General features: G+C 31.4%; 2 protein-coding genes across 3 annotated transcripts in view; both read right to left on the reverse strand.

Annotated features, from left to right (window-relative positions):
* Positions 1 to 2,064: 2,064 nt before the first annotated feature.
* On the reverse strand, positions 2,065 to 7,777 carry LOC141337337 (ATP synthase-coupling factor 6, mitochondrial-like). The gene is made up of 4 exons (XM_073843131.1): positions 7,689 to 7,777; positions 4,551 to 4,723; positions 4,356 to 4,480; positions 2,065 to 2,158 (listed from the first exon to the last, which is right to left on the reverse strand). The coding sequence occupies exons 2-4, from the start codon at positions 4,718 to 4,720 to the stop codon at positions 2,127 to 2,129; spliced, it is 327 nt and encodes a 108-aa protein (XP_073699232.1). The 5' UTR covers positions 4,721 to 4,723; positions 7,689 to 7,777; the 3' UTR covers positions 2,065 to 2,126.
* A 5,763-nt stretch (positions 7,778 to 13,540) lies between these two features.
* LOC141337400 (amyloid-beta A4 protein-like) overlaps positions 13,541 to 22,700 on the reverse strand; it is a 41,590-nt gene continuing 32,430 nt past the window's right edge. For both annotated transcript variants that reach the window (XM_073843214.1, XM_073843213.1), the window contains 7 exons: positions 20,777 to 20,905; positions 19,530 to 19,629; positions 16,431 to 16,625; positions 16,012 to 16,065; positions 15,618 to 15,700; positions 14,376 to 14,522; positions 13,541 to 14,265 (listed from right to left, as the gene is read on the reverse strand). In XM_073843214.1, the coding sequence (XP_073699315.1) occupies positions 14,164 to 14,265; positions 14,376 to 14,522; positions 15,618 to 15,700; positions 16,012 to 16,065; positions 16,431 to 16,625; positions 19,530 to 19,629; positions 20,777 to 20,905 (810 nt within the window). In that variant the 3' untranslated portion in view covers positions 13,541 to 14,163. The remainder of the gene's footprint in view (positions 14,266 to 14,375; positions 14,523 to 15,617; positions 15,701 to 16,011; positions 16,066 to 16,430; positions 16,626 to 19,529; positions 19,630 to 20,776; positions 20,906 to 22,700) is intronic.

Here is a 22,700-nt window from a genome sequence, read left to right on the forward strand (position 1 = left end):
AGTTTTTTTCTAAAAAAAAAAACCTAAAAAAAAACAACAACAATCTCCCACTGTAAAACTGACAAGCTTATCTGTTTTTCCTCTAATAATTTTTTTCTGTCAACTGATACTTTGTTTTTTTCTAGTCACAGTACTGTTATATTTATGTTTTACTCTGAATTACAGTGCATTTTATTTTAGTGTATTTTTTCTTTTTTTTGTATCAGCATTTTGTAATGTATGTTAAACCATTTTACATACTACGAAAAATTAAATGTGTAAAATATTATTTGCAGAAAACCTAACTCTAACCCATACATTTAATGAGATATTTTTTTCTGTTAATCTGCATTACACGACTAAAAGTCTAAATCTGTTCATAAGATTGAATTAAACCCCTTCATAACTTGAAAAGTGGATGGACAAAAAAAAAAAAAAGAGTATTATCTTAGAATACTTTCATACTTTTTTTTTTTTTTTGCAATTTTAGTTCTATTTTTTGTAAATGTGTTGTATATTTTTATTTTTTTGTCTAAAGCTTTATTTTAATTTTAGTAGTTTAACTGAAAAATGAGAACCGATGCCTAGCTGCACATCTTCTTTAATGTAATTTTATTTCAAGTAACAAATGTTTGTAATGTTTTCATTAACTCATGTTTTTTTTTTCCAAACTCATACAGTTTTATTGAAAATAAATTAAATGAGCTTTTTTTCTGTTAATCCACATTTATTGCTTGACCAAAAGCCTGAATCTGTTCATATGATCAACTGTGCCTCTTCAGATTTGAATGAAACCCCTTAATTCATATAGATTTTACAATCAACTTTTCAAGATCAAAAATGTTATTTAGACAGTGGATGGACAAAAAATGAGTATTAATTTTAAAATAGTTTTATATATTTTTATATTTTTCCAGATTTTTTTTTTTTTTCGCAATTTCAGTTTTATTTTTTGTAAACGTGTTGTATATTTGTGTAATTTTTTTGTCGTTAGTTTATTTTAATTTTAGTAGTTGAACTGAAAAATGAGAACTGACACCAAGTTGAAATATTTTTTTAAATGTAATTTTATTTTAAGTGACAAATGTTTTTGCTTTCATTAACTAAAACATGAACTAACTTCCACAGCGTTTAATTGTCAGCCTTTACTAATTAAATGTTGAAATTAGCATTAAAGCCTCTAAACCCATAGTTTTTTAATTTTTTTATAGTTTGTTAATCAGCATTTATGTAACTAAAAGCCTAAAACTGTTCATCAGATGAAAGATTAACTTTTTAAGATCAAAAATGTTATGACGATCAAGAAAAATAGAGCTATTTTAAAATACTATTCAAGTTTTTTTTTGTAAATTTGTATATTTTTGTCACTTTTTTATGGTTTTATTTTAAATTTAGTTTTATTTATTTTAGTAAAATTGTTTTTTAATGTAATTTTGTTTCAAGAAACAAATGTTTGTAACATTTTCAATAACTATAACATGCACAGCATTTAACTGTCAACCTTTTCTAATTAAATGTTGAAATTAACATTAAAGACACTAACTGTGATTTGAATTACGGTAAACCCCTAAATTCATATGGATTTTACAATAAACTTAGACTTGACAGTGGATGGACGAAAAAATAAGTATTATTTTAAAATACTGTTATAGGTTGTTTTCCATATTTTTGCAATTTCAGTGTCTTTTTTGTAAATGTATATTTTTGTCATTTTTGTCTCTAGTTTTTAATTTTAGTACTCGACACCTAGATGATTTTTTTTAAATTTTTAAAATTCATTTTATTTCAACTACTAAATGTTTTTATGGTTTTCAAAAACTCTAATAACCCTGGAGTTAATATTAAAAATATGATTTGTGTTTTGAAGATAAGCCTGAGCCTTTGGGTTTAAAAGATGAAGATGAAAATGAAGACAACAGTCATTATTTGTGTGTAAATGAAACACTTATAGGCGCTGTTTCATTTAGTGAAGCAATGAGAACAAACTAAATCATATTGAATAGGACTTCCTAAATAATGACGTGTTTTCAGCTGATTGAAAAAGCAGAATAAACATGTTTAGAAAAGTGATCGAAGAAGACAAACTCATGTTTGAACCAAAGACTTTATTAAATATTGAGCTTGAGACAGTTATGGACAGACGCTGTTCATTTCGTTGCCACCTCCTCTAGTTTGGGTTCTGTGGGAAAACAAACAAAAAACACACGACAAACAAGGAAATCAGTGATTGAACAACTAGTTTAACCAGCCAAACATTTCCTTCATCCAGATGACTGTGTACTTTAACTAGATGCATCAAACACTAAACTAGTGTAGAACTTTCAGAATCTGTTCCTGTAGTTCAGATGAAGAACATCCTGCTTTAAACCAATTATTTCATGATTAAAGCTTCTACTGTGGGACTCCAGACTTTCTCAATTAAACGTTTTATTTCTGCACAGCAAATCTAAATATTTAGACATATTTAGCTACTGTCAGGCTATACACAGCATATTTAACAATATAAAAAAATTCAACAATACTAACATTGTTGTTCTATTAATTTATATATACATATATATATAAAAATTTCTCTTTTTCATGAAATTTAATTGAGATACTAAAATTACTAAAATGATGTAAAATAAAAAAAATAAACATGATATAGTTTTTATTATTTTAGTGCTTAAAATAAAAAAATAAAGAAATTAAATGAACTGTATAGAAATATACAAAAAAAAAAGATTTATAAAGCAAAATAACTAAAACGTACTGGGAATTTTTTTTTTATTATTATTCTTTTTTGTATATGAAGAAAACCAGTGTTATTTTATTTTATTTTACATTGTTTCAGTTATTTTAGTACCTCAATTAAACTGAATGAAAAAGAGAAATGTTGATTTGGCTTAGTTTCTTATATTCAGTTTCAGCTTAAATATAAATAAAGTCATATTTATATTATATAAAAATAAAAGTTCAGATTTATGCTTTTTAAAGGAGACTTTTCTGTTCATCAAGGCTGCATTTATTTGATTAAAAATACAGAAAAACAATTGTAATATTGTGAACTGTTAATGCGATTCAAAATACTGGTTTTACATTTTAATCTACTTTAAAATATAATTTATTCCTGTGATGCGCAGCTGAATTTTCAGCATCATTACTGCAGTCTTCAGTGTCACATGATCATTTACAAATCATTCTAATATACTGATTTATTATCAATGTTGGAAACACTTGTGTTGCTTAATTTTTTCTTGGAACCTGTGATACTTTTTTTCAGGATTCTTCGATCAATGAAATGTTAAAAAGGACAGCATTTATTTAAAAGTTTGGGGTCGGTACATTTTTTCTTTCTTTCTCTCTTTGAAAGAAATGAATACTTTTCTTCATCAAGGATGTGTTCAATTGATAAAAAAAGTGACAGCAAACACACTGTTAGAAAAGATTTCTATTTTGAATAAATGTTGTTCTTTTAAACTTTTTGTTGATCAAAGAATCCTGATTAAAAAGTGTCACAGGTTACAAAAAAATATTAAGGAGCACAACTGTTTCCAACATTGATTATTCTAATAATACATCAGTATATTAGAAGGATTTCTAAAGCATCATGTGACACTGAAGACTGCAGAGATGATGCTAAAAATAAAGCTTTGATCACAGAAATCAATTATAATTTAAAGTATATTAAAATAGAAAAAACTGTTATTTTGAATTGCAATAATATTACTTTTTTTCTGTATTTTATATCAAATAAATTAACTTTGATGAGCATAAGAGATGTTTTTTATTAAAAATCTTACTGATCCCAAACTTTCGGACGGCAGAGTATACATATGTGACCCTGGAGCACAAAACCAGTCTTAAGTCGCTGGGGTATATTTGTAGCAATAGCCAAAAATACATTGTATGGGTCAAAATTATTGATTTTTCTTTTATGCCAAAAATCATTAGGAAATTAAGTAAAGATCATGTTCCATGAAGATTTTTTGTCAAATTCCTACTGTAAACCTATCCAAATGTAATTTTTGATTTGTAATATGCATTGTTAAGAACTTAATTTGGACAACTTTAAAGGTGATTTTCTCAGTATTTTGATTTTTTGCATCCTCAGATTCCAGATTTTCAAATAGATGTATCTCGATCAAATATTGTCCTATCCTAACAAACCATACATCGATAGAAAGCTTATTTACTGAGCTTTCATATGATGTATACATCTCAGTTTTGTAAAATTTAACCTTATGACTGGTTTTGTGGTCCAGGGTCACATATATATATAGAAATATATCAAGTCATGTGACTTGTGAGTGTGAGCTGAGAATGAGTTTTCAACTCATCATCCTCATCCTCATCCTCATGAAGAGGCAAAGGTTGATTGAGCGTCTCAATCTGACCTGGGAATTTGAACTGAGGGAATTTGGTGAGGTCTCCTCCTCCGTATAAGCGCTGGAGTTTGGTCATCTCCTCTGTCAGGTTCTTCTGATACGCCGGACCGGAGTCCACCACACCGCCAGCGGCCCTACAGACACACAAAGCAGTGAGAAGCAGCGCTATATGAGCCAGTAATAGGAATGGAATGGGTCACACACTTGCTCTTGGTGTTGTACTCGCGGATCTTGTCCAGGAAGAGCTTCTGCACGGGATCCAGATCCTTGGCTTTGTTGAAGACTACAGCGGACAGACCGATATTCCTGCGCAGCGTCACGCTCACCGCCGAACGCAGCAGAGACGACACACGGAACAACCCATCGACAGCCATGATCTACACACAAACACAACAACTCAACACTTGACCTGCTGACCGCATTACACACAAACACTTTTAGGTACATGTTACTCAGCAATGGAAAGCAGAATATTCATCTAAAAAAAAAAAAGTCATCAAAGTGACAAAAAAAACAGAGACTGTTTTAAGCTTTCTTTATGTTTTTGAAAACATTATCCCCCCGGCCGATTTCACAGACAAGGCTTAAGCCTAAAATGTCAAATGTAAGTCTGAGTTGTTTCAACTGAAATAAAACTGCACTGTTTGATCTTAAAATATGTGACCCTGGACCACAAAACCAGTCATAAGGTTAAATTTGACAAAACTGAGATGTATACATCGTATGAAAGCTCAATAAATAAGCTTTCTATTGATGTCTGGTTTGTTAGGATAGGACAATATTTGACTGAGATACATCTATTTGAAATCAGAAATCTGATGCATCAAAACAATCAAAAAGACTGAGAAAATCACCTTTAAAGTTGTCCAAATTAGGTTCTTAATGCATATTACAAATCAGAAATTACATTTTGATATATTTATAGTAGGAATTGTACTAAACATCTTCATGGAACATGAACTTTACTTAATTTCCTGATGATTTTTGGCATAAAAGAAAAATCAATAATTTTGACCCATACAATGTATTTTTGGCTATTGCTACAAATATACCCCAGCGACTTAAGACTGGTTTTGAGGTCCAGGGTCACATATATCAGTGCCTTTGTTTTGTCTCAAGATGCACACCTGTAATGTTTTTTTCTAAGCACCTTTATAAAAATGACTTCAACGTCCTAATTGAACTTTGGCCTAATCCTGGCTTAGGCTAAGCCCTGTCTGTGAAACCAGGCCCAAATGTACCAAAAAAACTTTTTTCAGCTGTTCTGTTTTTAATATCATTTTAATAATAATAATAATCTTACATGAAAAAAATAGTTAAAGTTTTAATCATTTTGCTGCCGTTAGTTTTTATTTATTAAATTTAGTTTGTTATTTTCATATTTTTAGTACATAAAGTTAAAGTAAATAAAGATGAGAACCAATGCCTTGGCAACTAGCTGAAATAAAATAAGTTTAATTATGCTTAATTTTATTTTTAGTAAACATTTTGACTTATTTCAAGTAATAAAAGATAAAAAGAGTTTTATTTTACTATAATAATCCTGACTTTTTCTTTCATCTCTCATTAGAAATAAGGGCTTTGAATCATCAAAATGACAAAAAATGATTAATAAGCTTTCTTTTTTGGTTTTTGAAAACATACCAAAAAATCTTTTTTCAGCTGTGCTGTTTTTTGTTTAGTATCATTTTAATAAAAATAATAATAATAATCTTACAAAAAAAAAGCTTTAATCATTTTCTTTTAATAAATATATTTTTATTACATTTGGTTTTAGTTATTTGACATATTTTTTAGTACATAAAGTTAAACTAAATACAAATGACAACAAGCTGAAATAAAATAAGTTTAATTATGCTTAAAATTTTTATTTCAATAAACGTTTGTCTTAAACTATTGTTTTAGTTTATTATAATAACCCTGTCTTTTTCTTTCATCTCCCTCATCAGAAATAAGTGCTTTAAGTCATCAAAATGACAAAAAAAAAAAATATTGTTTTAAGCTTTCTTTTTTTTATGTTTTTTTGAACAAATTACAGAACAGGGTTTTAAAACATGAAACATCTTCAATTTTCCCTTTTTTCACCTGTGCTGTTTTTAATTGTTTTTAGCATCATTTTAATAATAATAATAATCTAAAAAATAGTTAGTTTTAATTATTCTGTTTAATAAATATAGTTTTTAATAAATTTAGTTTTAGTTATTTTACATATTTTCTAGTACATAAAGTTGAGAGAACCAATGTCTTGACAACTAGCTGAAATAAAATAAGTTTAATTATACTTAATTTTATTTTTAGTAAACATTTGTCTTACTTCAAGTAATAATAAATAAAAATAGTTTTATTTTACTATAATAACCATGACTTATTCTTTCATCTCTCTTGTTAGAAGTGCTTTAAGTAAAAAAAAAAAAGATTGTTTTAAGCTTTCTTTTTTATATTTTTGAACAAAATTACAGAACAGGGTTTTAAAACAGAAACCAGAAAAATCTGCAATTTTCCACCTTTTTTCAGTTGTGCTGTTTTTAATTATTTTAGTATCATTTTAATGATAAAAGTCTTACATGAAAAAATAAATAGTTTTAATCATTTTGCTGCTGTTTTTTAAAAGAAATATAGTTTTTATTTATTACATTTAGTTTGAGTTATTTTACATATTTTTTAGTACATAAAGTAAAACCAAATAAAAATGAGATGAACTAAAAACTAAAGTTATTTCACTATAATAACCCTGACTTATTCTTTCATCTCTCATTAGAAATAAGTGCTTTAAGTCATCAAAATGACAAAAAAATGATGTTTTAAGCTTTCTTATAATATGTTTTTGAACATAAATGACAGAACATGGTTTTAAATCATGAAACGAGACGAAATATCTGCAATTTTTCACCATTTTTCAGCTGCGCTGTTTTTAAAAGTTTTAATATTTCCCAGAAAAGCGACACTTCAAGATTCAAACGTTATTTTGACCTTGTCGATGTCTGTGTGAAATCATCAACTTTTCTAATCGTTATTGATCAAACATCCAACAAGAACCCAAGTCAGCAAGGTCAAACTGGGCACATCTTACCACAGTATTACCAGAGTAAGTATGAAGAGCTGCAGGACTGAGAGTCAATACTAAAGTACACGATTACGGCAGTCATTCACTAGTATAATGATAGATATATGAATGTTTTTTTTATCGTTAGCAAAGCCGTGATTATCAGAGCGGCGACATAAAATCACATCGACGACACTAAGGCGTGTTTAACGACAAAACAGCAACATAACATTACATATTCACATATATAACAACTATAATCTCATTTTCATGCATGAAAAAGAAACATCTCATCTAACCTTGTGTTTGACACCCGAGCCACAGACAGACAGGCGGAACAACTGCTTCCGGATCACCGCGAGCGCTTATGGGTATGACGCGAGTTCGCTTGATGGCGTCACGAGCGTCATCTGCCGCTACTTTATTTTCTTCATTCGGTTCGAAAACCCCATAAAACTATTTTTATTTCACAAATAAAATAAAATGAGTTTTTTCGTGTCTTACAACCCGGAAAAGAATTAGCGCTTTGAGCCGCGGCTTCGAGTAAACATTTCTAAGTCGATAATTTCTGTTTAATATGACATTAAAGACTCGATTTGTTCTTCTACAGCTTAACGTTAGATCATATATATGTTTTTTTTTAAATGCTTTATTAATTTAATGCCACTAGAACAAGAGGTATTACATAATTATGTTAAATTAACATTAGCTACCTGAGAAAAAAGAGGATTTTTTTTTGTTTGTTTGTTCCAAAAAATGTACATATAATTTAAAGTCATTTATAAAATGGAAAAACTTTGGTCTACTAATGTATATGGTATTTTCCTAATAATAAAAAAAACTTTAAATGCATTTTGATATTTTTTATACATGTATAATACGTTGTTCTTAACTATTAAAATGTTTGTTTTCTGTATAAAAAAAAATCATACACTCCATTTTTCTGTTAATATACAATTCCAAATCTTTCCAAAATAATCTTGAGTAAATACAATGAAAAAAAGATGCTAAATATTTTTTTTCTTGACCACTAAATTCACAGCTATATGAAATATGAAGCTTAAATCTATTACATTCTATAAAGTATTTTGTAATTTATTGATACAAAATTTCCACGCTTTAACCCAAGAGATATTACCAAATAAAGAAGATTATATTATCCAAAACATCGTGCTGCAGGTAAAGACACAGAACAAAGAGCATTCCTTGTACTCTTATTGCTACATTGTTGTTTTAAAAACATCAATTATTTTAATTGTTGTAATGAAAATGTTGAGGCATTATCGTGGTTTGAACAGCAGAGGGAGACAGTGTTCAAAAGTGATGAAGAGAAAAATAATTAAACACATTGAAACACAATATATACAGTGTTGGGGAAAGTTACTTTTAAAAGTAACGCATCATAATGCGTTACTTTCATTACGTTATGTAACTTTTGGACTTTTTCTGGTTTGTTTTTAATATAAAAGTGTTGTGTTTTTGACACCAGGGAGGGGCCAGCTGTTCAAAAGTAATCTAACTGAGTTTTGGCCATCAAATTGCATCAAAATCTTGAAAATAGGTTGTTCAAAAGAAAAACAAGGATTCCGGATTTGGATTAGATCACAAAATTCAGTCTTGATTAAATCCTCAGTTTGTGTTGTTCAAAACGTTTAGAGATTGGGATACTTTTGATCTAAAAAACCTGGATTATTCAGGAACAAAAATGTCATAAAACTTTAAAACCGATCAAAAAAATCAATTTTAACATGTAATATATCCCTAAACAACTGTCAAACAAAAATATTTTTTATTTAAAGTCATCCAGATTTGGAAATCTGAAAAAGTTGTGTTATTCCATATGGTTTATACACCAATTTCCATGCCAGCAGTCCTTAATAAACCTCAAATATGTATTTTACAATGGCGAATTAAAGGAAAGGAAAGTTACTTTTAAAAGTAACGTATTATAATATTGCATTACTTTCATTACGTTACGTAACGTTTGAGTCTTTCCTCATCTGGAATTGAGCTTTCTTGTTTGTTTTTAATATAAAAGTGTTGTGTTTTTGACCCCAGGGGTCAGCTGTTCACATGTAATCCAATCAGGCTTTTGCCATCAAATTGGATTAAATCTTCAAAATGGGTTGTTCAAAAGAAAAAAAACTACATCTTCTAACACTTCTAAAAATAAAGGTGCTTCACCATGCCATAGAAGAACCTTTTCGTCTAAATGGTTCCATGAAGAACCTTCAACATCCGAAGAACCTTTCTGTTTCACAAAAGATTCTTTGTGGTGAAAGAAGGTTCTTCAGATTATAAAAAGGTAAGAAAGAGATGGTCCTTTGTGGAACCAAAAAATGGTTCTTCTATGGCATCGCTGTGAAGAACCTTTTAAAGCACCTTTATTTTTAAGAGTGTGGATTTGGATTAGATCACAAAACTCAGTCTTGGGTTTAATCTGGATTAAATTTGTGTTGTTTTAAACATTTAGAGATTGGGATACTTTTGATCTAAAAAAACCTTATGTAATAAAACTTGAAAAATGGTCCAAAAAATAAATTTTAACATGGAATATATCCCCAAATCCTCAAAAAGCTGTCAAACAAAAATATATTTAATTTAAAGTCAGTTTAAAGTCATTTCTTTTTTATTTAGGGGATCCGCAGAGCACTAGTAATCCAGATTTGGAAATCTGAAAAAGTGTATCAGGGTGATCCAATCCAATTTTGATTTGAAAAACTGGCACAATGTGAAATGGGTTACCTGATCCAGATTAAACTTTTTATAGCACCAAAAATAAAATATAAAAAAAAGCAAAATGTTAATACAATATAGAATAATGGTTTTTATTTTAATATACTTTAAAATATAATTTATTCCTGTGATGCAAAGCTGAATTTTCATCAGCTCTTATTACAGTTTTAAGTGTCACATGATCCTTCAGAAATATTCCTAATTTACTGATTTATTATTAGAATGATCAATGTTGGAAACAGTTGTGCTGACAAATATTTTTTTTCGGAACCTGTGATTTTTTTTTAGGATTCTTTGATGAATAACAAGTTAAAAAGAACAGCATTTATTCAAAATATAAATCTACGCTATTACTTTTTGTTAACGTAACACATCCTTGGTGAATAAACGTATTCATTTCTATCAAAAAAGAAAGAATAAAAATGTACCGACCCCAAACTTTTGAAAAGTAGTGTATATTGTCAGAAAACCTTTCTATTTTAGATAAATGCTGTTCTTTTTAACCTTTTATTGATCAAAGAATCCTGAAAAAAGTATCACAGGTTCCACAAAACATTTAGCAGCACAACTGTTTCCAACACTGATAATAAATTGAGTATATTAGAATGATTTCTGAAGGATCATGTGACATGGAAGACTGCAGTAATGATGCTGAAAATTCAGCTTTGTATCACAGGAATAAATTACATTTTAAAATATATTCACATGGAAAACAGTTATTTTAAATGTAAATAATATTTCACAATATTACTGTTTTTTCCGTGTTTTTGATCAAATAAATGCAGCCTTGATAAGCAGAAGAAAAATAAATGATATTTGTGTTATGTTACAAAAACGCCACAACGAAACAAGTCTGTATGTACATTCAAAACTTTATTTATGGAATACAGTGTAGAAAGCGCAGTTGATTTCCAGTCAAAGCAAATGATACACAGAAAAATGCCACTGAAAGAACCTCATCATCATCATCATCATCATCATCATCATCATCTGTCCACCTCAGAACTAATCAAACCACAGCAACACAAGCTGAGAATAAACCTGGGACTCATCACTGATCTGTAAACGATTGATTGACATTCATCAGACGGGTTGTTTATTGATTATGAAGCGTTTACAGTGATCGGCTGTAAATCAAAGTCATTTCAGATCCAACCATCGGCTTATTATCAGCCGTGAGACGCTTTCAACTGGCTACAACAAAACACGTGAGTGACATACAGAAACAGATGCTCAAGGCATCAAAACACGTGATAATCTCCTTCAACTCATACATAGTTCACCTTAAAATCAAAAGACTTTTTTTTGTTACATTGTTTGCATGTGAATTAAGCACATTTCACCACATTACTGTAATGCAGCAATGCAAATAAAAAATTAGAAATCAGCATTAAATTAATTACAAATACAATCATGATAAATACTTACAAATTGCACAATTTAAATACATTTTCTTGCATTACAGTAATGACAACAAAATATTGCAATAATGCAATGCAAACTATTTTTCTTTTGATTTTGCAGTGAGATGAAGGTGTTTTACTCTCAGAGGCTCCATCGGTTTCTGCAGCGAAAACTGAGATGAGACGAGCGTCAGCGCTGCTGCGTCACATGAGAGATGAAGAGGAGGAAACACTTTCTACATCTGCAGACAAAGAGTGATCTAAAAACACAAAACTGACTGGATAGAAACATACAAACAGACAGAATGACCCCGAAACCCGCCCGCCCGCCCAAACCCCCAACACCCGCTTAAAAAACACATACAACCACGAATCCGATGGAGAATCAAATTAAATATAAAGCAGGAGTAAATAAATCTCTGAAATGCATAGGACGAAAACATTAAAGACAGTAAATGTACATCGACAGCCACCGCTGGATCTCAGCCTGATAAAAAAGCAACCAGAAAACAACCAGATATTCAAATCAAAGCATTTAATTGAGTTTAAGTTCTATCAGAAGCAGAAGCCAAATCGAGTCATTTTTTGTGCAACTCAAATCACGTTTTCACAAGTTATCCTGCTTGAAATGTCTCTACGTGAGAAAAGACCAAGATCCAAATAGCAGAGTTTCCCGTCATTTTTTTTTCTATCATGCACTACATAGTTACAACTAGCCTTTTTTTGCATTACTTCAATAGTGACAACTAAAAAAAAATTTTTTTTTTTTTGGCAAATTTCTTTTTTACAATTATTATTATTATTATTATTTATTTTTTTGAAAAACAAACCAGAAACAATCAAACATTTTGAAGATCTCATTCAGACGGACATCGATCACTAGAATAATCTCTGACGGGTCGAATGCGTCACCAAACACAGCACAGCTGCAGTCAGTGTGCGACGAAGAGGAGGAAGAGGAAGAGGAAGAGGAGGAGACGCGTGTGTCTGACGGGATGAAGTCTCGGACGTTCACCCTCAGATACCCCAGTGTTTCACTCGGTTAGTAGTGCGAGAGCAGACGGTGCAGTGACACCACCGGAACCTGGACGAACGCTTCGTAACGGAGGACAGATCAGATTCAGACAATTTGGGGAACGATGAGATCAAACTGATTTGATCTGGAGTGGATTCAGAAATGTGCACTGAATTTAATGTGGATCACAGAATTTTCAAACTTTAAACCGAACTCGAAACTGACCTTAACAGCATTAATCTCATCACGTTCATGCCAATAGGAAGTCAGTCAACAAATCTGGAGTTAGTTATTTAAATTTGAACTGAATTTGAATTATGCATTCGATTTGAATTGTGCATTTTACTTGAATTGTGATATAAATTTAAACTGAATTTGAATTGTGCATTCAATTTGAAACTGAAACTTCAACAACTTGAAAACCCTGACAGCGTTAATCTGATCATCTTCATGTTTGTCCAGCGGACATCTGGAATGAATATAGAACTGTGCTTTGAATTTGATTTGAAATCACATTTAAAACTGAATTTTCAATTTTCAATACAGTTTTATCTCATCAAGTTTATTTTTGTCCAGCCACTTGACAGTTGCAATTGAAAACTAGAGTGAATTCACTACATTTATGTATTCAATCTGATTTGTGATCTGAATTTGAATTTTGCATTCAAACTGAACACCACTTATCTAATCAAATTCATGTTTGTCCAGCCAATGGGAAGTCCTAGGTAAAAAAATCTTGAGTAAATTCACAACTGTGGACTGGACTGTAACAGCAATAAGCAGATTTTGATCTGAATTAGGTGTTTAATTTAATATGTGAATTGAACTGAATTTGAATTATGCATTAAATCTGTTTTGTGAATTGAATTTGAATTCTTCAATTTAATCTAGTTTGAATTCAAATGATACATTCAGTTTTATGTGTGATTTGACTGTGAACTGAATTTGAATTGTGCATTCAATTTGAAACCGAATCTTAAAACTGAGCCAGAATCAGTCTGATCACGTTCATGTTCGTCTAGCCATTAGAAGGTAAATTTAAAATTACATTTGAACTATGCGTTCAGTTTGATTTATGATTTAACCTGAACTGAATTTGACTTGTGCATTTGCGTTCAGTTTGATTTGTGATTTCAATCTGAATTGTGCATTCAATTTGAAACTGTATTTCAACTACCTGAAACCCCAACAGCACTAACCTGATAAGGTTGATGTTTGTCCAGCCAACAAAAGTTTATAGTTGAAAATCTGGAGTGAATTCAGAACTGTGCACTGAGAATTTGATGTGAATTAAGTTTGAAACTGACCCTAACAGCAATAAAATCATGTTCATGTTTGTCCAGCCTAGTTGAACAATCTGCAGTGAATTGAAAACTACATTTGAATTATGCGTTCAATCTGAATTGAATCTGAATTGTGCATTCAGTTTGAAACTGGCTCTTAAACAGTTCATATTCGTCCAGCCAATGGGAGGTCGTGTTTGACTGACAGTCATGTGAAGTGGCCAATAGGAAGCGAGATGTTAATGAGCGGTGAGGTTGGACTGGTGTCTCCTGCACCGTCTGCAGAGGAGGAGGAGGAAGAGGAGGAAAAACGGGGAGGAAGAGGAGCATCACACCATCAGTTGTTTATCTGCTCGAAGAACTTGTAAGTGGGGTTTTCATAGCCATTCTGCTGCATCTTAGACAGGTGACGTTCCTCTGGGGTCACGGCGGCGTCCACCTGAGAAAAAAAGATTTGGATTTCAAATGAATCACTATTTCAGCTCATTTGATTCACATTCATCACATCATGGGATGAATTAATGAACGCACATGTGTGCACCGACTGACCTCAATGATTCCGTGGTGGATGGACGTGTACTGCTTCTTCCTCAGCATCACCAGGGTGATGACGATGATGGTTGCTATGACAACACCTCCGACCATCAGGCCAATAATAGCTCCCTTATTGGAGCTCACGTCCTCCGCGAAGAAAACCTGAACGCCAGAAACAAAAGACAAACAATGAGATTACAGTCACTCCAGATGAACTCTCATCAGAGACGTGCTGTCATGACGACTGCATCGTGTAATCCACAAGACAACAAATGGAAATGTATGCATGCAGTTGCTGACGAATGTGACGCAGGATGACTATGTGATAAAGCAGATACATGAGCCTAAAATTCAAGATACGAGGCAAAAAATGTGTATATTTTTATCATATGACATAGTTTAGCAATATCACATCAGCAAGAGTGAGGTTCTTCCCCAATATATGCACTGTGGCTAATGTGATATTGATTTATACAACAGTTCAGAAGACAAGAAGTTAATACTGTGTTACATTTTAATCTCGTCAATATTGTCTGTTCGGCTCAATTTCACAAATGAAAGGAGTTCTAATCAAAGTCACAGCAGAACTGTCAAGTCTCTGATCAACACACAGTAGTGATTTGTTACTGAATTAATCCACGGTTTAAAATGAATCAAGTGAGTCAATGATTCAATGACTCGTTAATAAAGACAGCTGCTTCGTTTTGGAATGAATGAGCTGTTTGAACAAATCAAGTGAGTCAATGATTCAGTGACTCATTCATAAAGACAGTTACTAGCTTAATTTTAGAATAAATCAGCTGTTTGAACAAATCACGTAAGTCAATGATTCAGTGGTTCATTTATCCACTTGCTTTGTTGGAATGAATGAGCTGTTTGAACAAATCAAGTGAGTTAATGATTCAGTGACTAATATAATAAAGTCACTTGCTTTGTTTCTGAATAAATTGGCTGCTTGAATGAATCGATTGAATGATGATTCAATGACTCACTTATTAAGATAGTGATTTGCTGCCACCTGCTGGTAGTTATAATTTCATATTTAAAGTATCTTAAAAGATTGTGTAATGAAGTCTATGATGAATCCAAGCATTTCTTTATAAAGCTACTTTTTTGTTGTAATGCCTATTCAATGCTTTTCTCATTTAACACAATAATGACTTTAAATGACGTATCATTTTGATTAATCAATCTGCATATCATGTAATTAATTAAACATTTTCATCTCTAAAATGTATGCTGATATGTCTGAGGTACCAGTTTCTGGTGGTAAACTTCACTGTGTCTCTCTTCCGCTTCCATCCGCAGCTCTGGAACATCTTCAGGCTTCAGTCCAGACACTGAACAAAAACCACAGAGACGGTATTAAATACTGGAAACACACTGTTTTGGTTCTGACACGTTATAGTATGTGATGATAAAATTGAGCTTCAGCAGCTGGCATTGACTGTTTACATGCACTTCAGTTTCTGTTTCGGCTTGATATTATGTGTATGATGTTTACGTCAGCCCATCTACACATGCATGCTCTTCCTGGAAGATTTATATATAGCTTTTTACATGCAATTCATTTCTCATTAAATTCCAAGAGTGGGAATCAGAATATTGTTTTAAACTAAAGAAACATTTTTTATATTTGAATTACAAGTACCTGGTCGGGTCGGCAGGCCTCGGTCTGGGATGGGTCGTGCATCCACTGGCTCAACTGCAGAGAGACACGAGATATATATACATATGAATAAATGCAATGTTGGGTCAAATGTTGGGTATGAGAGCTGTAGTGTGCAGCATGTTGATGAATTGCAGCAGGTCTGTATTCCTGACGCCGGATGTCAGATCTGCTTCCATATGGCGCTCGCTGTGCTGACCTGGCTCACACACTCATGAGGCTGCTGGGTAATCATGTGTGTGTGTGTGTGTAATGACATAGGTATTACACTTCCTGTGTCCCCATAAACCAAAATGGCTTAAAAATGTGTGTTTGAAGTATAAAAATTGCCTGTAGTTTTGTGTGAACAATAGGTTTAGGTGTAGAGTTAAGGTAAGGGAATATAAAGTGTGTGTTCATACCCTGGTTCTGTGTGTTGGGCTGGTTAAAGCTCTCAGGGTGGATGAATCCGAATCCCTGCGTGTCTTCAGCGGGCAGCAGGTCGAGGCTGGCGGTGCTGTCAGGCATCAGGGCGTCGTTACCGTAACTCACTCTCACGTCGCTCTGCAGGTTTGCTAACTGAGCGGACATTTCCTGCTGCTCGCGCTGCAACAGCTCTGATACACACAAACATTACACAACATGTCAGAAAACAGTCATGCATGGAAATAAACAGCAATGCCAGTTTTTACTGTGTTTAACATCTAACATTTTTATTTTCAGGGGTTCAAGCGGGTTGTGCTGAAACCCTTTTGTAATTGGACACGGATCAGCAAACTGATCATGCAGACCAAACCTAACGTCGTTGAGACTTGAAACTTGGAGGGATGGTAGTACTCACACCACCTACAATGTCACCAATGCTCGCCCCAATCGGCCTGACGGGGGCGCTACAGCGATCAAAAGTACAAAATTGCTCATAACTCAAAATTTTGGGGTGTTTTTGATTTTTTTTATATATAAAACAAAAAAGGCTAACCTTCAACTCATCTTCGCAAAAGGGACGCCAAAACCTTTGAAAGGGTGGGGCCACTTTTAGTAAAATGCCTATAACTCCTGAACAGAATGAGATATCTTGGCCAAACTCAGAACACTTATGTAAGAGCTCAATCTCAGGTCACAGGACAAAAATCAAGGAGCTTGGCCACTTGGTGGCACTATATTAAGAAAAAACATAAGAATGGCTATACCTACGCAACCATTTGTCCTATCAACATTAAAAAACTGGTGTGCACGGTCTTGGTCCAAAGTGCCAGAAGTGTCTATAAGGACATTTGCGAATCTTAAAAAACATGGCCGCCATTGGCCAACAAATTTTGAGGACCTATTGGATGAGGTTAATGGAGGCCAATTGGAACGAAATTTGGTGGTCCTGTTTGACTCACGGCCCCAAAGGTCTGTGAGAAATTTGAAAGAAATCGGCCACTTTGGGGGGGCGATATCGTGTTTTTCAAAGGTGTAAACTATTTTACATTGCATGGTTTCTTCACATATACACACAATATTCATATCATGTGACAGAACTCCTCATTCCAGACAACTTTGCCTCTAGAACCACTGTTGTCTGTCAAATCATTTGTTAAATGATTGATAAGATTTAAAAAACGTACTTTTGCGAACTAGTCCTGGGTTTTTCATTAAATCTGGAAAAAACACTCCAGTACAAGTTTCTCAAATAAACTCTCAATCATTAATTATCAAAAAAATGTTGAAATTTACCATTTGAGAAGCTATAACTGGGTCGTTTAGAAAAGGGGCCTGTCCGAATTTACCCAAAATCCTATAAAGCCTAAAGGAAAATGCAAAATGCAAAACGCAAAACGTCACGAAACCTGGTGAGCACATCCGACAGGTGATTCTAAACAAAGTTTTAGGGAGATCAGACCCCAGCTGGCGTTATAACAGTCTTAAACGTTACAAAACATAATATTTCTATGGTAAATTACCTGGATTTGCAAAAAAAAGGCTTGCTACTAGGCATAATGCCTTTTTTCATTTGTGCTTAAATGCTTTAAAGCGCTTGAACCCCAGTAAAGTTTTTATTTATGATTTTAACATATTTATATTTTTTCATATATGAACTGGAGTTTTCTTGTTATTGTAAATGTTTATATTGTTATTTATATTTTATATATAAATAACAACAATGAATAATTATCATTATTAAAAGAATACATTTTTTAAAATTGTTAAACATAAATGGCACCACTTAGATAATCATTTTTAGAGATGATCACGTGTTCGTGGGCAGAAAACGCTGTGGTGAGCAAATGAAAAAGAAACGGCCGAAGAGAGATGATGATGATACGTCAGGATTACAGAGGAAATGACCTGCTGATCAGAGCTTTAATTACACACATGCTTAATGACAGACGAGCTGCTGCCGAACACAGGAACGAAGCCAGAGAGAGAGAGTACAGATGGTGCAGTGACGCACGGGACACAAATAAACCAGCAGGAGGTGAAGAGGAGCGCGAGAGATCAGCCCGCACACGACATCTGACCGACAACACTCCATCTACACACTGATGAGAATCATGCACAATCACTTCAGCTAAACTTCAATTTGTCATCGTTTACACTGATGCAGCACTCGCATAAACAAAAAATAAAAAGGAATCGTCTTCCCATAGAGTGCTTGTACATTCAGCGCAATGTTATTTTAGTATCACTGTATTGTATTAATATTTTGCTTCAGTTTTATTTTATTTTTTTTTATTTTGATTTTAAAGTTTTTGTAATTTTGTAAAACCTTTTTTATTATTAATATTATTATTTATTTATTTTTTAAATATGTCTATAATTTTTATTATAGTTTTAGCTTTCGTTATTCTGGACCTTCAAGTAAAACTAAATGAAAAATGAGTAATTTTGCCTTGTCAACTAGCTGAATTCAAAATAATTCTAAATAAATAAAGATAATTGTTTAAAAAAATAATTCAGCATGCTTTATTTAATTTTGTTGTTTTGTCAGTAGTTTATTATTTATTTTTATTTGAATTTAAATTAATTTAGTACTTCAAATAAAAAAAATAAGCATTTATTATTATAGAGTTGTAATTCTACATTTTTTTTTTAATTTTTAAAGTTCTGCTCATTTGTCAGATTTGAGTTAAGATTTTTTTTACTCATTTAAAACAATAAAATGTAAAATGCTCCTTATTCTTTTATATACTTTAATATGCACAAGTCAGAATAAGCATGTTGACAATGTAGCATTATTTCAACCAAATTCTGACATTTTATTCTTCAAAAATGTATTTGAAACCTTAAAACACTTTACTTGCATTAAATGTGCTTTCTATGGACATAAAATTACTATTTTCTTTATTACTCATTTGTTTCTGTTTTACCTGAATCAAAATGAAGGAATGAATTCATAAATTGTGGTCATGAATTATCAAGTCATTATTATCATATATACATTTATTTTTAGGGTTTTCTCTTTCAGTGTTAGTAAATAATGCTGTTTCAGCAGGTGCTAAAGGTCATGTTTTATTAATTTCTCATCACACACTCACCGACTTGGTCCTGAATGTCTTCAGTGACTCCCGGCACCTTGTACAGCAGCCCGAGAGACTGATTCATCCGCTCCTCGATCACACGCAGATGGGTCAGCACCTGAGGTCAGAGGTCAAAGGTCAGGAGGGTCACTAAGCCTTTAACAAGCTTCAATCCCAAAGATCCTGATGACATGTGACATGTGACATGATGACATGAACATGTGACTAATTTAAAATCAATGTAAAAATCACAGTCCATTCTAATAGAATGTGAGGAAGAATCAAATAGTTTAAAATACAATAGTTTGTTTGGTTAAATTATAACAATAAAAAATTATAATAAAAAATTTATTAAATTAAATTAAATTAAATTAAAATGCTCACCTACTTTAGGTGTGAGTGCATTTAATTACACACTTGGAGTCTTAAAATAATTTAACAAATCTTAACTCATTAAATAAATAATAACACATGCAGGCCAAAAATAAGAGAAAAACATTTAGAAACAGCAGGAATCCTGATGTACAAATGAAATATATATGAGAAACCATATTAAAAATTTAAAGCAAATATTGTATTTAAACCTCAGACCATGATTATTATAGTGAACTAAAACGAAAACCTAAAACCAAAAAGGAAAAAAAGAAAAATATTTTTTAAAAATAAATTATTATTATAAAATTAATTATAATAAAAAATATTTATATATATTTATATACGAAAACCAAAAACAAAAAAGAAAAAAAAATGCAAAAAATAAAACGATATATATATATATATATATAGTAGTCAACATTTGAAGTGGATCAAAAACTTTCTACCAAAGTTGTCCTAAAACCAAAACAATACACATTTCTTGTCTTTTTTTTGATCCACTTCAAATGTTGACTACTGTATATATATATATATATATATATATATACCAAAACCAAAAACAGTATCATTATTAAAAAAAAATTTTATTTATATATTTACATACGAAAACCAAAAAAAAAAAAAAAAAAAAAAAAAGGAAAAATGTAAAAAAAAAAACAACAAATATAAACCATACTGGAAAAAAACTAAAATATAATAAAATAAAACATTTTTGACTTAGATTTTGATTAATATTGGTTCTGTGAAGTGCAAAAAGTGTATCACTGTAATGGGAACAAAGTGATGAATTATTGACAGGAACCCTACTGTTACGGAAGAGCAGAAGAGCACTGACTGTAAATGATGTAATGAGATTTCTGCAAGTGATTCTCAGTGATTGTGACTCGTACCTGAGGCCGGATCTGAGCGGCCTTCTTGGGGTCGACCATGCGAACGTGTTCGAAGTGTTTGAGCGTGTGCTGTCGGTCCTTCTGCTCGGCGCGAACGTACTTCTTCAGCAGACTGAACACGTGCCGCGGCTGAAGAGAGATGACATAAAGAGCAGAGATCTGAGATCAGCACACTTCTGAACCTCAATAATTCACCACGGAAATATAATTAAAAGTGACAGCAAAGGCATTTAGAATGTTACAAAAGACTTGCATTTCAAATAAATGCTGTTCTTTTGAAATTTCTGTAAATCCTGAAAAATAAAATGCATCACAGTTTCCACAAACAAAAATATTGTGCAGCACAACTGTTTTCAACATTATTAATAATCAGAAATGTTTGTTGAGCAGCAAATCAGCATTTTAGAATGATTTCTGCACTGCAAACAAATATTTTCTTACTTAAGATTTTTTGTCTTATTTCCAGCCAAAATATAAAACAATTCTTAAATCAAGAAGGATTTTCTAGACAAGTAAAAATTATTGTCTTGTTTTCAGAAAAAAGAGGTCAAACTTAAGTGAGTTTTTGCATGAAACAAATCTTATTTCAAACAGAAAACAAGATTATTTTTCTTACTTCATTGGCAGATTATTTTGCTTGTTTTAAGCGAAAAAAAAAAAACACTTAATTTTGACTTTTTTTTTTCTGAAAACAAGACAAAGTTTTTACTCATCTAAAAAATCCTTCTTGATTTAATAATTTTTAGATATTTCGCTGGAAACAAAAAAATCAATAAAAAAAGCATTTTTTTTGCAGTGTAACAGCTGATGAAAATTCAGCTTTGCATCACAGGAATAAATTATATTTGAAAGTATATTAAAATAAAAAGCATTATTTTATATTGCAATAACATTTTGCAATATTACTGTTTTTTCTCAATTTTTTTAACACATTTTAAATCTTACTGATCCCACACTGCAAAAAATGCTTTTCTTTCTTAGATTTTTTGTCTCGTTTCCAGCCAAAATATCTAAAAATTTCTAGACAAGTAAAAATTATTGTCATGTTTTCAGAAAAAACAAGTCACAATTAAGTGAGTTTTGCTTAAAAAAAAAAAAAAAAAAAATCAGCCAATGGGGTAAGCAAAAAATATCTTATTTCAAACAGAAAACAAGATTTTTTCTCACCCCATTGGCAGATTATTTTGCAAGTTTCAAGGAAAAAAGCACTTAATTTTGACTATTTTTTTCTGAAAACAAGACAATAATTTTTACTCATCTAAAAAAATCCTTCTTGATTTAAGAATTTTTAGATATTTCGGCTGGAAACAAAAAAAATCAATAAAAAAAGCATTTTTTTTTGCAGTGTAACAGCTGATGAAAATTCAGCTTTGCATCACAGGAATAAATTATATTTGAAAGTATATTAAAATAAAAAGCATTATTTTATATTGCAATAACATTTTGCAATATTACTGTTTTTTCTCAATTTTTTCTCAAATAAATTTAAAGAACATTATAAATCTTACTGATCCCACACTGCAAAAAAATGCTTTTCTTTCTTAGATTTTTTGTCTTGTTTCCAGCCAAAATATCTAAAAATTTCGAGACAAGTAAAAATTATTGTCATGTTTTCAGAAAAAACAAGTCACAATTAAGTGAGTTTTGCTTAAAAAAAAAAAAAAAAAAAAAAAAAAAATCAGCCAATGGGGTAAGCAAAAAATATCTTATTTCAAACAGAAAACAAGATTTTTTCTCACCCCATTGGCAGATTATTTTGCAAGTTTCAAGGAAAAAAGCACTTAATTTTGACTAGTTTTTTCTGAAAACAAGACAATAATTTTTACTCATCTAAAAAAATCCTTCTTGATTTAAGAATTTTTTTGATATTTTGAAAGAAAAGCATTCTTGCAGTGTGAAGAATCATGTGACACTAAAGTCTGGA

This window comes from Garra rufa, chromosome 6 (assembly GCF_049309525.1).
Source record: "Garra rufa chromosome 6, GarRuf1.0, whole genome shotgun sequence".
NCBI classification, from domain to species: Eukaryota; Metazoa; Chordata; class Actinopteri; order Cypriniformes; family Cyprinidae; genus Garra; species Garra rufa.